The 19,639-nt window shown below is 39.6% G+C and overlaps 1 protein-coding gene across 5 annotated transcripts in view; it reads right to left on the bottom strand.

The window, feature by feature from the left end:
• Positions 1-19,639, bottom strand: part of DENND1A (DENN domain containing 1A) — a 216,845-nt gene that overhangs the window by 26,076 nt on the left and 171,130 nt on the right. For all 5 annotated transcript variants that reach the window (XM_027809324.2, XM_027809326.2, XM_027809325.2 and 2 more), the window contains one exon: positions 13,604-13,735. In XM_027809324.2, the coding sequence (XP_027665125.2) occupies positions 13,604-13,735 (132 nt within the window). The remainder of the gene's footprint in view (positions 1-13,603; positions 13,736-19,639) is intronic.

The raw sequence follows: 19,639 nt of genomic DNA, 5'->3' as shown, positions 1-19,639 counted from the left end.
TTTTGTGCAAGTATCATCTTAGATCCATGTAAGTGAAAATAAAAAAAGACCCTATAATATTTATGTATAAGCCAGGAGTTTCAAGCCGATATGCAAACTCGGATGAGAAGAACATGGGACTTCCAGGCAAATAAGCAAACTACCACATAAAAACAATCTGAAAAGAGAAGTTTCACAGATATATGACATGCTCCTGATGCAAAATCTAGAAGCAGTTATTTGGTGTACATACCAGAGGTACATTAGGGTTCTGTTTATATGCAGGTCAGCACACAGAGTAGTGCATGGAATACTATGACAAACCAGGGAGTGGGGAGGTGGGGGCAGGTCTAATGAGGAAGAGGAGTTATAACCCAGCCAAATACCCTCCTAAAATGAGATCCCAACAGTGCTTTCTGAACAAGCAGGAAGACAAATGCTGAAGTTTCATTTTCAAGGATGCTTAGATCTAGGAGCAGTGCATGCATACACTACATCTGCTCCCAGAGTAGTGCAGGCAGTGGCAGAAGTCACAGAATCCTCCTAAGAGCTGGACTAAGACAGGTTCTTCATAGCCATGCACCAAGCTGAAGGAAACCAACTGGTCCCACAGCCCAGACCTAAGGGGGACGAGGTTAATACTAAACCACACACTGTGGTGGAGGTAACTACAAAAACTGGAGTGAAGAAAGGGGTCTGGTAAAGCAGGACACACAGGTGGCATTTGTACACAAAGGGCCTCTCTATCAGACAATTCCTGATGCCAGTGATCAAACAGAGGCAGTTTTCTTTGGGTGATGGTTACAGGCAGATCTACGCAGTAACAATAAACTATCCCTTTGCAGGAGCTAATATTTTCATATCCTTATCCTGTCACTGGATTATTTTTTTTTCCAGCTGAGATTTAAATATCACATATGATTAAGCTTTCATCTCTGATCAAAAAATAATTCTATCTGTTTCCACAATAAAGACACATACAAATGCTGCTTTGGGAAAAGATTAAAAGTGTAGAAACTTTTGTGTCTCTTGGGCTTTTAAATAGGTATTGTGTTAACTTCACTCTCAGATTGTGACTTCAGTACTTGTAACACAATCAAATCCAACACTCAGATTCAAATTTATCTTATCCACTGAAGTGCTATCAGAAAGAAGGTTGAGGTCTTGTATGTATTGCACCACATACTACATTCCTGAACCCTAAAGAGATCCAAATAGAACAATAAGACAAAACTACATATTCACAGCAGCATGTTCTCTCCATTAAATATGGATAGGGAAATAGTATGGCTTAAATCAGTGATGTGAAGCACAGAAAAGAACAGGCAAAGGGCAGCGAGAAGTAACTGATGTGGAAGCCCACCAGGAGATAGCAGTTATTTGCCCTTTACCACAGCTTCATTTTTAATGTTGCTGTTAGTATCTGTCACCAGAATGGGATAAGCCAGTATATTCAAACTATATGAAGACCGTATTTGCTGGTAAAGCTCTTGATTTGAAGTTAATTTGTTAATGCAGCAAAACACATTGTTTCTAAAAGGTCAGTAGGGGAAGCTGTGTTGGAATATCAACTTAATTTCCTGTGCTGTAAGGATGAACGGGTACAAACCAGCACATGGCTACATTGCTAAAAGCTGCTAAATTGCTATTCTAGGTGTGTTCCTAAATGTATATGCCATAGTTTTTTCTATGAAGGGAAGAAATGTCTAAATTAGCACTTTCTTACCAGTAGCTGTTTATCACCATACCTTTTTACTCTAGATATTTTTTTAATTGTCTTGTTCTAAATATTTCTAAGCAGCAAGACAGAAAATGTGCAGAAAGCCAATTTTATGACTGCAGATCTGGCACTGTTTCACTAATTATCAGGCAAGTGATTTTAAGCTATGAGATGCTGGAGAAAGAAAAAAACATCTTACATTCACTTTTACACTGTAGAAATACTATTTAAAAATTATATATCCCACATCTCAAAGTAGCTATTATGCATCCAAGGAAATTGCACAATACAGTTATTTGGGTTTTTTATACTACAGAAAACATTACAAAAAGCACATTATCTCAAATTAATTGTGGACGTTTGTTGAGATTTTTTTTAAAAAAGTGGCATTCAAAACAGAGCCTTTATGAATAAATTAGAGGCGCTACTTCATGTGCAGCAACAAGTGCAACTAGAAAAATGCAGAAAGGAAACACAAGTAGGTGGAAACTGGTTTGCCAGTACTTACAGAAAGAAGTGTTTCTCTTGCTCAAAAAGTAGTGAGACGTGTTTCTAATACATTTCCAAAACAAAGCTTTCCATATGAATATCTTACTTCCTTCAGAAATTGAGGACTGGTTTAAAAACTGCTAGTGTGTCTTAAAGACAATTAGACAAAGGAGAGAGATGCACTGTCCTGAATGTACCCATGCTCAAACACATGATGCTGCAAAAGATCTGAACTGCTGACTTTGGAAGAACATGCTGGACCTCAACTGAACACCCAATAATAAAAAAAAACCAAAACAAACTAAAAAAACAACCAAAGCAAAACAAAACCAAAAAACCTGGGGAGAAAATAACAACACTGGAAAATGTATGGTACCTAAAAAGATTCAGTACAGAAAGCAGACGGAATCTATGAGGCAGCTGTTTTATTATCCATCCAGATCCCTGCACAGCACACACACTACTTTTTACATACTCCCATATGTACAGCTCACAAACTGGGATGACAAGAACAGTGTATGCTTTACAGCATATATTTTTAATTTACACTCTGAAATACTTCAACAGAAATCTGCTGGGTCCTGTGATAAAAATAATTTTCAAGTTTTAAGGGACGCCTCATTCTTCAAGCCATATTTGTAGATTGGGAAGGTAGAATGAATCTGGCAAAAACGTAGCAATGGCTATAGCTCTGCCAAGAATTTACAAAAGGGGCAGAGAATGCCACAATTAAACACTCTGATTAGTTTAATGGAAAAAAACAAGGACTATCTTCTTACCTTTCTTACCAGGAATCTTCCATCACACAACAGAGAGGTAGACAGTAAGAGGAGGAAATGAAAGGTAGGTGCCTACAAGGTCCTGTTTTCCCTAATACCGAATAAGGATCTTTATTGCAAGCATCTGAGTCATATCTGGTGTCATGGGATACTGCCAAAGACGCACAGTTCCATCCCAAAGCCACTAAGAGGAAACGCACTTTTTACTACAGGGGAAGAAAGGGTTTTTTTGAAAGTCTGCCCTTGCTTCCTCTCTCTCCTGGCTGAGACAAACTGTGTCCTTCCTAATCAAGGGTACAAAAATTTTTACAGTGCATCTAGACCCAGGGCACTGATAACTCATCCTCATTTGGCAGCCCTGATCATGTCTGTTTATTAATCTCCTACTGTGCCCACAATCCCAGAATAGCTAACTTTTACAAATATTACATATTATAATGTACAACATACCACAGTTTGCTTTACATCTAGGACTTACACAGTACTAACCAGATGTAGATCTCTCCTAAAACCAAGAAGGAAATCAAGAGCATGATGTCAGGATCATGTATATCTTGCCAAGTTAAAAGGTTCCACCAGGATGAAGCAAATAGGCCTCTTGGCTGTGTCTTATCACTTGCTTGATATGGAAGGGTGCCAGGGACAGAAAATCCTAAAACCATAGGTTGCACTACTATGGCTTATTATTCTTTATAACCGATACTATTCTAAAAACACATAACTTAAATAATAAACCCCTTGGCTGTAGAATTTAATGATAGTTTGTTTCTTTTGTCTGTAATTACAGAAAAAAGGAAGAATATTGAGAATTAGATGGATATATTTTTCTATGTGTGCAGTAAGTGTTGAGCAGACAGACATACTCGGGCCAAGCCCCAAAGCAGCATGTGTTCTTACATGATGTTGATGGGAGGATATTATGTAGTAGTGGGTAGCTTGTAATGGTATCTATGGTTTAAAGACCTGTCAAGAATTCCGATTACTTCCTAACTCCAGTGACAGGAAAATTCATATACTATGCAAACAAGCAGTACAAAACCCACAAAAGACTATACCAATACTATTGGAGATTGTAACCACTTAGTTCTTCTATCTCATTTTTTATCTGCTGTGCAGTTGAAAATAAACCCTGACCTCCTTCATCTACATGTGCATTCAGTTCTTCTAAAACACTGTAAAAAAACCCACCTCCCCTAACTATTAAACTGATATTATAGAATACTTTGCAGTTTGAAGACTCTTGACATTTTCCAAAGGAGATGACTGTCTACAGCCTCTTATTTCCCTGGCACGGATCCCAGGTGCCTGCAGACCACAGTTTGAAAACCCCTGTACGTTAAGCTCTGTGTAGTAGGTATCTCTTCCCGCAGGAAACAGAGGCCTACAGAACACAAAATATTTAATTCAATCTAGAGCAGTTCTGGTTCAGAAGTGCCTCACACGTTTTGTTTCCTGTTTTGTTTATATGTAGTGAGGCCTTGGATGACTCAGAATCCCACCGCAGCCAGGCAGCCACGTCAGCCAGGAGCAGGCTGGCACTGCCTCAGTGCTGCTTTAACTGCTCCGCTCTGTCTGGAGCGCTTTCACTTAAGTGCTCCTTGCTGAGCCTTCCTTTTGCAATTGGCTTCAGCAATCAATGCCGTTTGGGTAAGAGGGCAATTTGCAATGATTCACTAGCCTAAATGCATGCACCATTGTTTTTGGTCTGAGAAAGTATCAGAGAAAAACCAAAGAAATTTTCACTTACAGAATGGACTTCAAGTAAATTTGAGATACTCACTTTTACATAAACCACTGCAGCTCATCTAACCTGCCCTCCTTGTCCTTAGAGCAACCACTGGTAACTTAGTACCATTTTTGGTTTTTTCTTTGACATTTTGTCACCTCTTTTGCACCTAACCTTTTGCACTGGATTTTTTGTGGACCCTGCAGTAACAGCAGAATCCTGCATTCACAATATCCATGCCTCAATCCTAGATGGGTAACTCAGTAAACACACAGGTTCATGGTACTAAGGCATGTCTAACACCCAGAAAACAACATATCCTATGGACTCTCCATTGCATAATACACCTTAGCCTGAAAGCATATCTTTCATTTGTACAGAAAGAGAATAAAATCGTGCTTGTCTGTTACGTTACCACATGATGAAAGGACCATGAAAGAAAAGTCCCTTAACTCATTGAACCATGCCCTTTCTAGATTACTAGCAAAACAGCAAGGAAGTTTTGGTTTGGCTTTTTTCAGAGGAGGCTTTCAGAGAGAATCTCATTGAGATGATGTTCTAATTTCCAAAGGACTCCTACCAAAAGGAGGTATATTTTGCAGTGGCTTGTTTTCATTCTATTTCTCAACATACACGCATGGAAAGACACGTTGCAAAAAATCCCAGACCCCAGGAATATATTTATCCCCATGTGTTAAAGTCTATCCATCTACTATCTCAGCAGAGTTTAAAATCACAGCTAATAGGTTAACAACTGTTTTTCTTCTGCTTCAGATGAAGAATATCAGAAAGCTGGGGGAATATTCGGCTTCCCAATTTGTACTGACTGCTCACTGCTACCTGCAATGTCTGTTTGACAGGACTGACATTTTGTACCGCTGTGAGATGGGAAAACGTGTGACATTTTTATTCATGGTGGCGTACGCCCTTGTAATGATCAGCCCTGGTCGATGTGCTTACTGCAGCAGCCCCGAGCCCTCGGAGAACAAACAAGAACCGAAGGTGCCAGCAGTTTGGCTGCCTTATTAAACACCACCAGGATTCTAACGAAGAGCAACTGCTGGAAAATCTCACTGTCAAATCCTCAAGGACATTGTCAACATGGAACTAACTACATATATTTTTCATTTAAAACGCTGGAAAATCCAGCAATGCAATATTAAATATAAAGAAAAAAGCCACACTATTTTGTGTGTGTTTTCTTTTTTAACTGGTCACTTTGTCAGCTTTACATCGGGCTTTCTGTGGGCCTGATACTGGAATTCAAATCAAGGAGATCATGCAACCCACAAGATTTAAAAGGCTGGAAAGTGGACATATGCCTTATTATCTTTTAACAGCCATTCCTCTCTAGCAAGCAGAATACTTGTACAGAGGGAAAAAAGAAAAAAAGAAAGGATATGGTCTCTCATTTAATTTAAGGAGTTTTATGAACAGCAATGACTATATGCTTCCCTCAGCTTCATCATTCACCGAGGAATTCTGCATAATCATGGGGATACTCCTCCGCACAAACACAAAAGTACATGGCCCCTCTATCTGTAGCATGGCACTCCACAACCGTTTACTTGGTATTAATCAGTCTAGCTCTGACTGGCAAATCCAAAAAATGCCTGGCCAAACAAGCACTCACAGTGGGGTTAGCAGTTAGAAGAATCAGATGTTTCACATTCTCTCTCCCTTTAATCTTCTAGTTTAATCCAGGGGCCCAGAGGTCAACTCAGACTGTTCTGGCCTTACTGCACGTATCAACTTCATAAGTAATACATAAGAAGCTTCTGGATGCTGATCTACATTGATAGACTAAGCAAGTCATCCATAAGACCCTCTGAGCTTTTCTCAAGTTGTCAATCTAGGTGATTTGGTTAGCCTTGCATGTACTGATGTATTTATTTTATATGCATGTTTTATTTATAAAGCTCAATTCTTCCTCCACATGCCAGCAGTGATGGACCAAGATACTCTCTACAAGATATTTATGGGTTCCTCAACGTAACAGGACTAACAAGGAAATTCTGCAGACATGTTACAGCTGCTATTGCTTGTCACAGAGCCCTAGGAGGTCGGCTCAACCTCAGTATTTTCTTCATATATCCAAGCGTTATGGCATCTGACTTTCATGCACCCAGGGCAGCAAATTTATTCCGAACATCCCTATTTAAGAAGCACTTGAAATGCCAAGACAGTTGGAAAACACTAAAAGACACAGTCCAGAATATGCTTTTTTGTGGATGAACACATCTGCTGGATGCAGGACCAGAGCCACATCATCTTACTGCAAAGCACAAATTCCTACATAGCTACATACATACTACATCACTGTAGTAGCTGAAGAAGACATAGCTGTCTGCTTGTTCATTAGAAAATACTGGCAAGTGAGTGCACGAGAGGCATAACCTTTGGCTATGCTCTGCAGGTGGTGTACATCTTCCTAAAGGGAGCACCAGGTCTCACTTGTCAAATATTTACACGCATGACAAGAGTGCAAGCCTTTTAGTTAGATAACTACTATCCCATGGATTGCCATTTCTGCAGATCTTGCACACCACAAAGCAGAATTTCAATCAAATGAATTATTTACTTGTCTGTTGACATTGTTTCTGTTCCCCTGTTTAAGAACACTGTCCCCTAAAAACCTGATGGGACATTTGATTAGTCTCAAGTAGATATTAGGTGGACAAGTGCTTCTGGGCCAATACATTTGCCTTTCTTGCAAGGAGACTTTTACTGAGCAACGGTGAATTCCTTTTTGAAAGGAAAAGTCAAAGAAAGGAGTGAGAAGACATGAGATTAGAAAATATGCTTTCTGGAGACAAAATAATTTTAAAGAACTAGGCTTACACTTTCGCTAAATCCATAAAGAATCAAGTGGAGAGAAGGAGGAAATTCCATGTGGCTCATCAGTGGGGAAGATTGGAATGGAAGCTCATTTTCTTAATGAAGGTACCTCTATTGTCAGAACAGTTCAGAGTGGCAAGAAAAGGAGGCTGGCTTTGCAGCCGTAGCATTGAGTTGCAGGAATACTAGAAAATGAACTTGTTTTCCCCTTTCCCCTTTGGTTTCAACCTCAGTGCCACACAATGCCTGCTGTGATCCAGGGGAATCTGCTATTGTTCTGATGCACCTGGGTGTGAAGGGAGTCACAGGATTCGGCAAAGGAGCCTTCCTCCTTTCCCAACTTCATCTTTTTAACCCTGGAGATAATCCCTCCCTCTGCTGCCTCTGGCCTCAGCGATCCAGTTTTGCGTTTCTGGAATGTAGCTGGTTGGTTTTCTTGCCATCTTCCCCCTGACCTCTTAATGCTGTTCAATCTTCCTGAAGAAGAAACCTGCCCTACCAAGTAGAGTTGTTTGTTCTGCATGTCTAAACGCAGATCAGGAATGGAAAAAATGAACACATTCATTTACAGCAAATTATCAAAACAGCAAATAGGATGGTAATTTCCATTTTATGGCCTGCGAAAGTTTAACAGCACTTAAGAATCAGCTGGAAAGAGAACTTGGACAGGACAAGTCTTTTCACAGACAGGTAAGCTGCTTTAGTATGAGTATATTTTCCATTTGTTTCAGTTATTTACACTAGCCCCCAGAATACTAATTCTCTCTAGTTTGCATCAAGAATAGGGTATGATTGACTCTCTTAAGTAAAGATACACTTGGTAGAGTCTTTTGTATTTTCTTAAGCTTTACCTTTTGGTACATAAATGGAATAAAATATTCTATTTGCTGGTAAATAAAAATAACCCACAGAAACATTAACACACCTAAGCTGACAAAAGACATTCTAATCATAACAGAAACAATTAGAAAGCTGAATGGAATGGCCAGCAGAACTTGCTTCTAATGAAACGATAACCTTTCCCCAAAAATGATGTTTCGGGCAGCTTATAATTTGTTGTTTAAGTTGTACTAGAATAGTGCTACTACAATAGTACTGACTGTGTGAAAGCTTCAGTGAGAGAACGTTCCCAAGTACAGATTAGTTTTTAAAGATTCTAGGCTCACTCTCTCGTGTGCTTGCACCACCTCTCAAAGACTGCTGGGAAGGCTGGCCAGAGGTAATGATCCTGTATGAACAAGGAGGCTCTTGTAGAGGCAGTCTGCAACGTTCCAGAGGAACGGCATGAAGGCTTGATTAGGGGTGGAGGGGTGGGAAGCAGTGTGGATAGAAGCAGAAGCTTCATTAGGGGAAAGACTTGTTAAAAACAAGTATACTTTTGGAAAATAAAGTGCTCCCTTTACTTCTCAAGAAGAGGGCTGCAACTCTGCCAGACGTCAAGTGCTCCATCTGACCACTATCGCAGACCATAAAACGGCACAGGTTCCAAGGGAGCTGTATGAAAACACCCAGGACACACAACTGCAGTAGTTAAAGGGACCTGACAATGCCTCTGCTCACCTAAGCAAAGTCCCAAACCCTTAAAAATCATACAGCATTTCTGCTGTGGCTGTGGTACACAGCCACGGTAGGTGTTTATCATAGCCACAGCTGGTGTACTAGTGGCCTAATTGTTAAGCACTGTCTTCTGGAGGGAAAAGGCTTCTAAAATATCACATTCAGATATTAATCTACCCTTCTCCCTTAGCAAAGTCATCAATTCATACATTATAAGGGGTTCCTGTACTGTTTTGTTTCTTTTGCTTTAGATAACACAAAAATAAATACATATAAGAGAACTGAGAAAGCCTGCTGCTCATTAAAACCCCAGCAAGGTATTTTGGAGAGCTGCTTGTATTACTTGAAACAGCTATACAATCACCATCATTAAGGAGATGCCTGGATGCCTGCATTTCCCAGACTCTTTGATTTTTAGCTATAACATACATAACATGTACCAATATCACTTACCTGGATACTTGAATGAGGTATTTGAGACTTCTGTCTCAAAAAAACTTCAAAAAAATCACCCCCCCCCCCCAAATACCTTATCAGGATAGTTCAATCTTGAAGAAAGAAAAGAAAAAAAGTCTTGTTTGGTTTTTTAATTTTATTTTTGGAGGTTTCTTTTTGTTGGTTTTTTTTTTTTTTGGGTGGTGGCATAAAGGCAACTCTTAATTGTCCTGTTTGTTTAGGGTGTAGAGATAGTAAGAACTTTTCAAACAACATATTTCTGAAGCCAAACAAAATTGAACTGCAATACAGATCAATCAGTTAATGAAAAATCACAAAATGGAAAAGATCTAAGGCTGCTTAACATTATGCTCTGTGCCGCATCCTTACCACTGTAGCTTGCCACCACCACCAGTTCAGTGACGGAGGCTGAAATTTCTAGCAGTAACATAACTCAAGCACTGGTAATGCAAACTCAGAATCTGAGGTCTGTATTCAGACACTTGCTCTCCCTTATTTTGAACATAAAATTATAGGACTTATGAACAATCAAACGAACTAGAAATTCTGCAGCCATTAGGTGAAAATGAACATAATTAAAAAAAACCCCAAACCAACAACAAAAAAACCAAAGCAACAACCAAACAACATCCTCCACCCCACAAAACCACCAACCCAAACCAAACACATCCAGTATCACAACCAACCTCAACGTGTGAGGCTGTGGGTCCTGCAAAAGAAGCCCCTAATAGCTGCTTGCTCAGACAAGGAATGCGTCCAAGATAGCCACAGTGACACACTGAAGTGTTTATTTTCCAAATGGCTAAAAGATGACAAAGATAAACATGTGCATCCTACCTAAAAATGGGAGTGTATACATGAAAGCAAAGGCCACAAACACCCGAGTCAGGTCACCTGTATTAGCTGTCCCACTCTGCCCTGTTCAACTGTTAGTGGGCTCACAGTGCTTGCCTGCCTCACTTGGCACCACTGGGAGGGATCCCAAGGACAGCTATGACAGTGGATGCCAGTAGCTGAACATGCAGCATGTGTTCTGATGATTTAATTAAGTTTTGATGAGGTTTAAAGACAAAAAGCCAGAAGAACACAAGCAATAACAACACATTCAGAAAGGGTGTTCTCTGTAGCATTGTATCTTCTACTATAATTAACCTTACTTTTCCCCAAAACAGAGAGTATTCTTCAGTACTTCATACTATCAAACTGAATCTTTTTCTTGGCTTGAAAATTGTTCCCTCTTCTCCCCACTCATTAAACTTCAGTTGCCTATATTGCTCTTGCTACTTGTTGAGTACAGCTGAATTGCCTCAGAGTCCATAACGATAGTTCCTTGTATTTGGTTGATCTGAGGGTCAACGTTAAAGGTACACCCCGAGTAAGCCAAAAAGCATGCAAAGTCAAACTGGAGAAATAGCTGTGGTCACACCCTTCCACTTTGGTCTTCTCACGTAGTCTTACTAAGAACACTTTGCTTAAATCTTTACTGCATCGCCCTAGGTTGTCTGGCTAAAATCCTTTCTGCAATGAAGCAGAGCTTTCCCACAATGTCTTCATATGACAGAAACCGCTGCTAGAACAATCCCATAATAAACAACCCTCTCAAACAATGCCTGATAACCACTCACCAAAATGAGCTACACCACTACAGAATCTCACACAGTTAGATAATTGCTGCTAAATTTCTGAAAACAATCAGCCGAGGTGCTACAAATTCAAAGACATTTCAAGATATTTTACGGATATTTTTTTGTAACCAACAACCGCAGATACACAACTGTATTTGGAAAAGCCAGAAACTACCTCACTATAGGGTGAGAGATAACGAGTTAAAATTAAAGGTTGCTGCTGGCTTGCTAGCCCATCCCCCTTTAGCTAATCTGTCATGTAATGAAGAGAAGCACCTAGCATAGGACAGCTAGCTGCCGGCTCACTTACAGCGAGCTGATTAAGAATGTTCAACCAACAGCAGACTGCAGACCTTTCCAACGAAAATAAATAGACTGTATGCAAATGTGTTTGTCACTTTGACAGCATGTCTCAATTAAAGCATCTCGCTGCTGTTGGTAGGCTCTCTCACTGCAGTGGTATGGACGAGGCTTACTGCATTACTGATACACAGGGCTTGACCCTAATCCGCATGCATGCATTTTAAAAAAGTCTGCCTTTGCCATATACACTAGCATAATACTAGGAGACATAGAAAGCAAGTGACAATGAGAAAAAAGCCTCTTTCATCCTCTTCAGTTTATAAGAGCTGTGAATGCACAAACAGCCCTTATTTCAGAGTTCTTGTGGCTTTTTAATTGTTCCCACCTACTGTATTCTAGACAGAGTTAAAAGTGACACTAAAATCTCTCCCTTTAATCACTAGTTTAGAAGCCATCTCCCATATAAACAGTAAACGTTGATTTTTTCCTCCCCAAAGCCTTAGTTTATATTTCATAAATCTGAACACCTTTTCCTTTTGAATGAAAGTATGATTTAATTTTCATTTCGGCATGGGGCTATCAGAAAAAAAGACCCATGAAAGGACAAAGGCTGTAAGTGAGACAGCCCTACAACTGCTAAGTTAGATCATTTTTTGGAAACCCAACATTTGTAATGTAATGACAGTAATAAGCATTTAGCATGTGAGCCTTTCACCACAGCCAGTGGTTCACTACAGCTGATGTGTGTTTCTTTTGACACAGAGAAAGTGATCATTAAAAAATTTGAAAGTGACCGTTAAAAAACCTCATGAATTGAAATTTGCACTTTCCACTCAATTATATACATTCCTTAATCTACCAAAATGTTTGAACCATCCATCCTTCATAAAAATCTAAAGGAAAAAACTGAAAGTAGATTATCATATTATCTGGATTTCTTACTGCTTGAAATGAAATGTAACATTTTCCTGCTAGAGCTAGATGGCTACATTACTCCAGTAGCCCCAGTTCCTCCCGACTGTATTGGCACAGAAAGTGAAAAATAAATCACTACCACAAATAATTAATTGCAAGAGAATCTGTTTTAAAAAAAAGTCTCCAAGAACTTACATTTAGCACATTGGTGAAAGTTCTGAAAGAAATAAATCTAATTCTAAAACGATACAGACAACGTTGCTCTGAGCAATGATTACATCTCCTGTAGCCCTACATAATACCTAAACAGTCAATGCAGCTATACTGACTAGTTTCTATTAATAGATACTTCTCTAAAAATCTGGTTCGCTTCACATTCTACAATTCCCAATATTTTACAGGTATTTTTAAATTACACTATGTTTCCAGAGAAGAAACCAGATATTCATCTGTTTTCTGATCATAATACTGTAAAAAAAGATACAGAGAAAGAAAAGAGAACTGTGAACACAAATCATGTTCTTTTTCGTGTCAGGCTACATTTAATAGGGAAACACTGGCAAACTGATAATACATACTGTATGCTTTTCCATGAAAATCACAGCAACTACAGCATTTGCTAATTGACTAGCTCTTAAAAAACACAACCAAACTCACTCTTTTGCAGACATATCAAAAGAAACATTGTAAGAATAACTAATGCGTATAGCTCAGTTGTCAATACTGAAATACAGAGTACACTAATAAGCTATTACTTGATTTTTCCATCTTAGTTCATTGCATTTAATTTTCAGAGAATGTTAAAATGCTTTAATAGTTGGATGTTCCATATTGACATTAATGATCTGGCTAGATAACAGAGGATATTTTACATTACACATCCTCCGTCCTGAGGGCTATAGCACTTTGCATGTTAAAAGAACAGCAAAATAGTTCATAGAATTGCTATAATAATTATGCTTCCACCCCATTCACTTAGAATTTGTTTTTCTCAAAACCACTGTATGAACAAAAAGGAATCAGTAACATCCAGAAAAAGCAGGGTTTAGAATCCCATTTAAACAGATACAACAGATATAAATCTGTAATAACATAATTCAGCTACCAAAAAAAACCCCAGCACCCAAACACAATTGGCATGTTCATTATTGTGATCTTTCTCTGAGCTATTTTTGCTGAGTCACACAATTTAAAGAAACCTAACATTAAAACATACCTGACCAAAATGTACTGTGATTGGTCTTCTGTCTTCTCGTAATTTAGGGTCCTTCTTCTCAACCAGTGGTGAAGGTGCTGTCCTTGGTAGAGATTCCTCTGGTGTTGCAGAACACCCATTCTCAGCAATGTCCTGTATGGTAGGAAAAGGTGAATAGCATGGCCAGGAACATTCTTGATTAAGGGTAAGGGACACAAAGGAGACACTAGAGGATAACGCTGACTAACAATTTTCATGTTAGGGGGGAAAAAAACACCAAAGTAAAGAAAAGAAAACATCATTAGAATAAAACATTTTGTTGCACTTTGTTCATCAGAGCTTGTATACAACCACTCTCTCCTCCTGACACCAATGTTGCATGTGAACAGACATGTTCAATAAAATGTCTGACTTAAACATGCAAAAGCCAGGAAATACACAGGGAGAAAAAACCCCATGGCTCAAAATTTCTATCCCAGGAACGAATTCATAGAATCATAGAATGCTTTGGGCTGGAAGGGACCTTAAAGATCACCTAGCCACGCCCCTGCCAGGGGCAGGGACCCCTCCCCACCAGCCCAGGTTGCTCCCAGCCCCGTCCAACCTGGCCTGGAGCACTGCCAGGGATGGGGCACCCACAGCTGCTCTGGGCAGCCTGGGCCAGCGCCTCGCCATCCTCGCAGTGAAGAATCTCTTCCTAACATCTAATCTAAACCTACCCACTTTCAATTTAAAGCCATCCCCGCTTCCTATCACTACATGCCCTTGTAAAAAGTCCCTCTCTAGCTTCCTTGTAGCCTCCCTCTAGGTACTGGAAGGTGCTGTAAGGTCTCCCCAGAGCCTGCTCTTCTCCAGGCTGAACAACCCCAACTCTCCCAGCCTGTCTTCACAAAAGAAGACAAATTCAACAGAAACCTAGGAACAGGGCTACCCTGCTTTTTGTAAACTGAAATGAAAACTAATTCTATTTACATACTTCACAGAACAAGCTGTGGCAGAACAGTTACTTGTGGAAGTGGCATGGAGAGATGAAACTCACAGCTTAGTTAGCTTTGCGTTTTATCTTTGTGTCTGTCTATGCTGAAGATGCCTTCAGGAGATTGTATAAAACAAACTGCTGCCTAGCAGCATGCTTTGTTGTTTCGCTTTGCTTTTGACATTAGTCCCCATCTTCAGAAGCGATGTGACCCATCAACCTAGGTTGGAAGACTTGGCAAGTGTATGTATGGTATATGTAACATGGGTTTTGAAAAAGACAAAGGCATGCAGACATAAGGAATCAGACAGGGAGAAGAGAGTTTGAAAGTCAGTTGAGAAAGTCTGTAACGCAGTGGGCCCCAAACCTTACATCTCTTTGCAACAATGTAAAGGAAATAATGCTTGGTAAATATAGAGAGAAACCTGCACACACTGTATCTCTGCAAGACTGACCTAAGGTTGGCTGCTGACATAGACATTGCTTTGATTCACTGACCTTTGACATGCCCCCTCAAGTTTCCCTCTTGCTAAGGTACAATAATGAGACATGTAAGCTGATGGCCAATTAGAAATGGTTCTTTTGGACACAGACTGACCTAATGTGTTTAGGTCAAATGAAACAAAAAGCTGGATGGACTTTCTAAGGGGCTTTGTCTGCTCCACAGAGAAGCTGAGAGACCTTTTTAGATCCAGCTGGTAGAGCAGTGGTTCACCAATATGGGCATAAGGATCCTGGGGAAATTAACAACTTGTTAAAGTCAAACTAGGGAGAAAAAGTTTTTCTTCCCCCCACTCTCCAGCTGCACAATGCTATGCTGTCTTTAAAAAAATACAACAAAGTACACTGAATTAGTAACGAAGAATCCCAAAACAACTAGGGACAAGAAATGTAAGCTTCTATCAAGCTCATACTTCAGCTCCAGAACAGCAACAAGCTACCAAGGGATCTGGTCAATTTTGGAATCATATAACCTATGGTAGCAAGGTTCTGAAATGTAACAACTTTCAATAAAACCTTTTATTTACATACTTCTCTACAGGTATATCCATATTAAACGTGCACCAAGCCTCAGACCTGTTATGTATATGCCATAAAGGTGTCCGGCGCATTCAAAGCCACCTGACCTGCACAGAATAGTGGATGCTCCCAGCTCCAGAGCTTTCAGAGTTCCACCTGGAGCTGTGGCTCCCACCAAGGCAATAGACAGCTGGGAATCAATGGAAAGCAAAGCATCTTCCAATCCAGGACAAATTTCCAGAAAAATGTAAAATGGATGCAAAAGTTTGGACATCAGCAGAATGGGAGGAGACAAAAAGACTCGGACAGATAAAGCCATTAAGCAAAACCCCATAAGACATGTAACAATCACTGCAAATCCTTGCAGCTTTTATTACTACAGATTTGCTGTACCTCTCCGATGATATAATTGCATAGAAAAGATAATGTGTTCCTAAAGCTTATTTCCACTGTGTTTGGTGTACACACTTCCAAAGAAACTGCAGCAGATTTCAGCCATTTTTTTTAAAGATTTACTTAATAAAATATGAGAATTAAATTATTTGATACTGTTAAGAGTTGGACTAAAGAGAATGATATTGTCTCAACATTGCCAACAGAGACCTGGAGATGGAATGCAGTCCTCATGGGCACCAAGACACAAAGACCCTGGGAAGGAGAACTCCATGGTACGAGGAGTGCTGTGCTGCTCCCTGCTACCTGGGACTGGAAGGAACAATTAGAATAAGGCCGCGTAACCGCTGTCCAGAAGATGGATCACAACCACTGTTGTAGCAGCAAACCAGAAAACTTGAACTTCAGGTGAACTTTCTTCATTATAATATCGTTATAATACAAAAACACACCTCCTGGTCTGAAGCCACCCGCCTCTAAGGCAAACCACACCTCGGGCACCCCTCTTTGGACATGCTGGTAACCTTGCTCGAGAAGGCGAGATGGGCAACAATCCATGGGCCAGAGGAGGAGCAAGGTGTGTTCCCTGGCATAAAAGATGGTTCCCTAGCGACCGAACTTGGGAGGTCTTCCCCACCAAGGATCACGATGATCGGAAGTACTGGCGGGACACTGCCTGGACCTGGGACCATAGGGACACCTTGGACTCGTGGTGGTAGCTATAATCCTCTTTCCTTTTTTACATTACCTCTTCTTCCCTACCTGTCACTCTATTGCACACCGCGTTACAGGCAAACAATAAAGTTGCGCTGTTTGATCAAAGCATAACCCCCTTGGTGTGGTTGCCTTGATTTTTTGCGCTTCGAGATCATAGTAAACGAACTATCACAAGTCCACTGAGTGGACCGTGACAGATACCTCTCTATTTTTTTCAAAATCACCAAAAGGCAGACAAATCAACAACACAGCTTCAGTCATCAAAGCAAAATTTGCTTCACAAAAGTTCATTTTATACCTTCAATTAAAACACGTTTGAGCTAAATAAGCAGAGAAACCCGATTTTAAACTCCCCATATAAGGGCTCCAAGTAGCTTCAAAATGTTTAAATGTCAAAGTGTTTGGCAATCCTATAATTGGAAAGTAGACAACTCCTTCAAAGCAGTCTGTGACATACCTGCAGTACTCTAACAGACTTTGAATGCAGTTATTCAGAAGTCAATGGGGAGTACAAGACAGAGAGAGAAATAAAACCACAAATAGGAAAACAGCACTCACCAATTCTGAACTTCAGCTTCAGAAAGGTATCAGAGCTCACAAAATGTCTACTGATAAAAGCAGTTCTTCAGCTTGAGAACTACAAATGACCAAGGAACTGCAGTGGGTCACAGGGCAGGCAGGCCTTAAAAAAGCAGTGCCCATTCCTACTAAAAGAAAAGCCAGGTAAAGCTGTGCGTCCTGGCCGAGCGCGAGGACGTACCAGCCAGAATGCTGTCTTGTGCTTCCACACTGCACTTGAGACCACTGCTTGTATTTCCACCCCAAGCTGTGCTGTGCAAGTGTACCAGCTTAGCGGGTGCTCACGAGCAGCTCTTTGTATTGCAGTGCAGGTGTAAGCCAGCAAGGCATTCCTGAGATAGCTCAAGTCATACATATTATTCAGGGTAACAGCAAAAAACATGAGACCTATCCCCCCCAAAAAACGGGAAAAAATGGAAGGTGATAAGTTGCTCATTACTGGAATAAACTCTCCAGAGTTTGCAAAAACCTAGCAATGTTTCAGTGACTTAATGAAAAGAAAGTGTAATTTAAAGGTATTATTGAAAACAGAAACACCTTTTGCCTGAGGAAAAAAGACACATTATAGATTACTGGGAAAAGAGAACGACAATGATCTAACACACTCCACAATTATCTCCGTATATAAACAGTGCTTCCCCTAAGAACTGTCTGTTCAGGTGAAATCTCTACTACCTATTTATTTTAAAGAAGGAACTCCAGAGAATGAGCAAGATATATATTTACAGATATGTAAAGTTCACCCTGTAAACTGATAAGGTCTTCTTCTGTTTAAATATGCATTAGTAATTTTTCTAGGGACCTTTTGCAATGGAATACAAATACTATTAGAAGAGCAAAACACATTCCAGAATGTCTAGGATTCTTCAGGTTATTTTATAATCCTCTAAATGAGTTGTTTCTAGCTGTACTGATAATAAAGCACTGACAATAGCCCATTGATAACAGACATTAACTAGAGACACACAGGGCTCTAGTAAGTAAAATTGTGTTGAATACATTAACGCCAAGTGCCCAACCATTTATACAAATTGTCTTATCCAGAAGCTTTCAGTAAGTTTCATTCTCCTTACTGAAAGTTGAGGATGGTACCATTCATATTCCTCCTTCTTCCTAATTCTATGTAGTTAAGCTTCAAACAAGCCAATAACGGAGTGACTTGACCACCACGGTCCATTTGTGAAATGGAAAAAGCAGCCTTTACAACAACCAAAAAAAAAAAAAAAAAAAAGAAAAGAAAAAAAAGAAAGAAAAAGAAAAAAGTACTGTATCAGATATAAAATAAAGCTATCATGCTGTATCTATTAACAATTATTTGCTATCACTCATAAGAATCCTCTGAAAACTATTTCTGTTGCTTTGAAATACTGTACCACAAATGAACAAGGGATGGAAACAGAGCCCCATTCAATCTCTACTATCATATTAAAGAAGGACCTTACACACACCACAGTGACCTCTCAACAGGTCAATCCTGCATTTCTCATTTGCAATTCAAACCCGAGACTGGAGCAGACCAAGGGCAAAATGGGCTCTTGATTATATTTAAGAGGTCACCATTGCTATGCAGAGTTGTAGGAAGCAGACCTCTAGTTTTATTGCATTTTTAAATTCTATCTTGTACAGAAGCTGCTCATATTTGGCAGTGAGAACTGGAAAAGGGATGTTTATATTTGACTTTTCCTTACCAGTGGCCTGCATACTTTTTGTATTAATAATGGAAAATAATACATTAAAATGCAGTGGATAGTAAGTTTAGTTTAAAAATAACCTTAGGTTATCCTTAGAAGATGAAAGACTAGCATCCCCATTTTGGCAAAAATTAAGCATTTAATGATGCCAGAATTTCACACAGTTAACACCTGCACATACTAGTTAAGTAAACACATGAAAAATACAATGTTCTCATGTGAAAATTGGAGGATGCATTAATAGACTTGTCAACAGAGCAAAACAGATGTTTAGATTAAAAGTAATATGAGGGTGATCAAAACAATTTTTACTATTTTTATCACTTTATACAGAGCAATACCTCATTTCATAGTTATCTTCCTGTCTTGCATTCAAAATGGAGAAGAGGATGGGATAGAAAAGAACAGACTTAATGAAGAAAGGAGTAGTAGAGCAGTATGTGTCAACTACTTGTAGAAATCTTCTAAGCTCTTGGGAAAGCGTATGTTCAACAATCATGTTTAACCAACTTACAGAAATGCCACATAATAGGGAAGGGGAAACAAAATTGGGCCATTTATATCTAAACATTATGTGTGTTTTTTAAAAAGAATGCTTGCTGCTTGAAAGACTAGGAAGACAACAATAATAATGAAACAAAGCAATGAATGAACGAGACATTTCTCAGCCTTTTATACAAA

The sequence above is a fragment of the Falco cherrug genome, chromosome 9 (genome assembly GCF_023634085.1).
Source record: "Falco cherrug isolate bFalChe1 chromosome 9, bFalChe1.pri, whole genome shotgun sequence".
In the NCBI taxonomy this organism is placed as follows: Eukaryota; Metazoa; Chordata; class Aves; order Falconiformes; family Falconidae; genus Falco; species Falco cherrug.
This window is presented reverse-complemented; position numbering and strand designations above follow the sequence as displayed.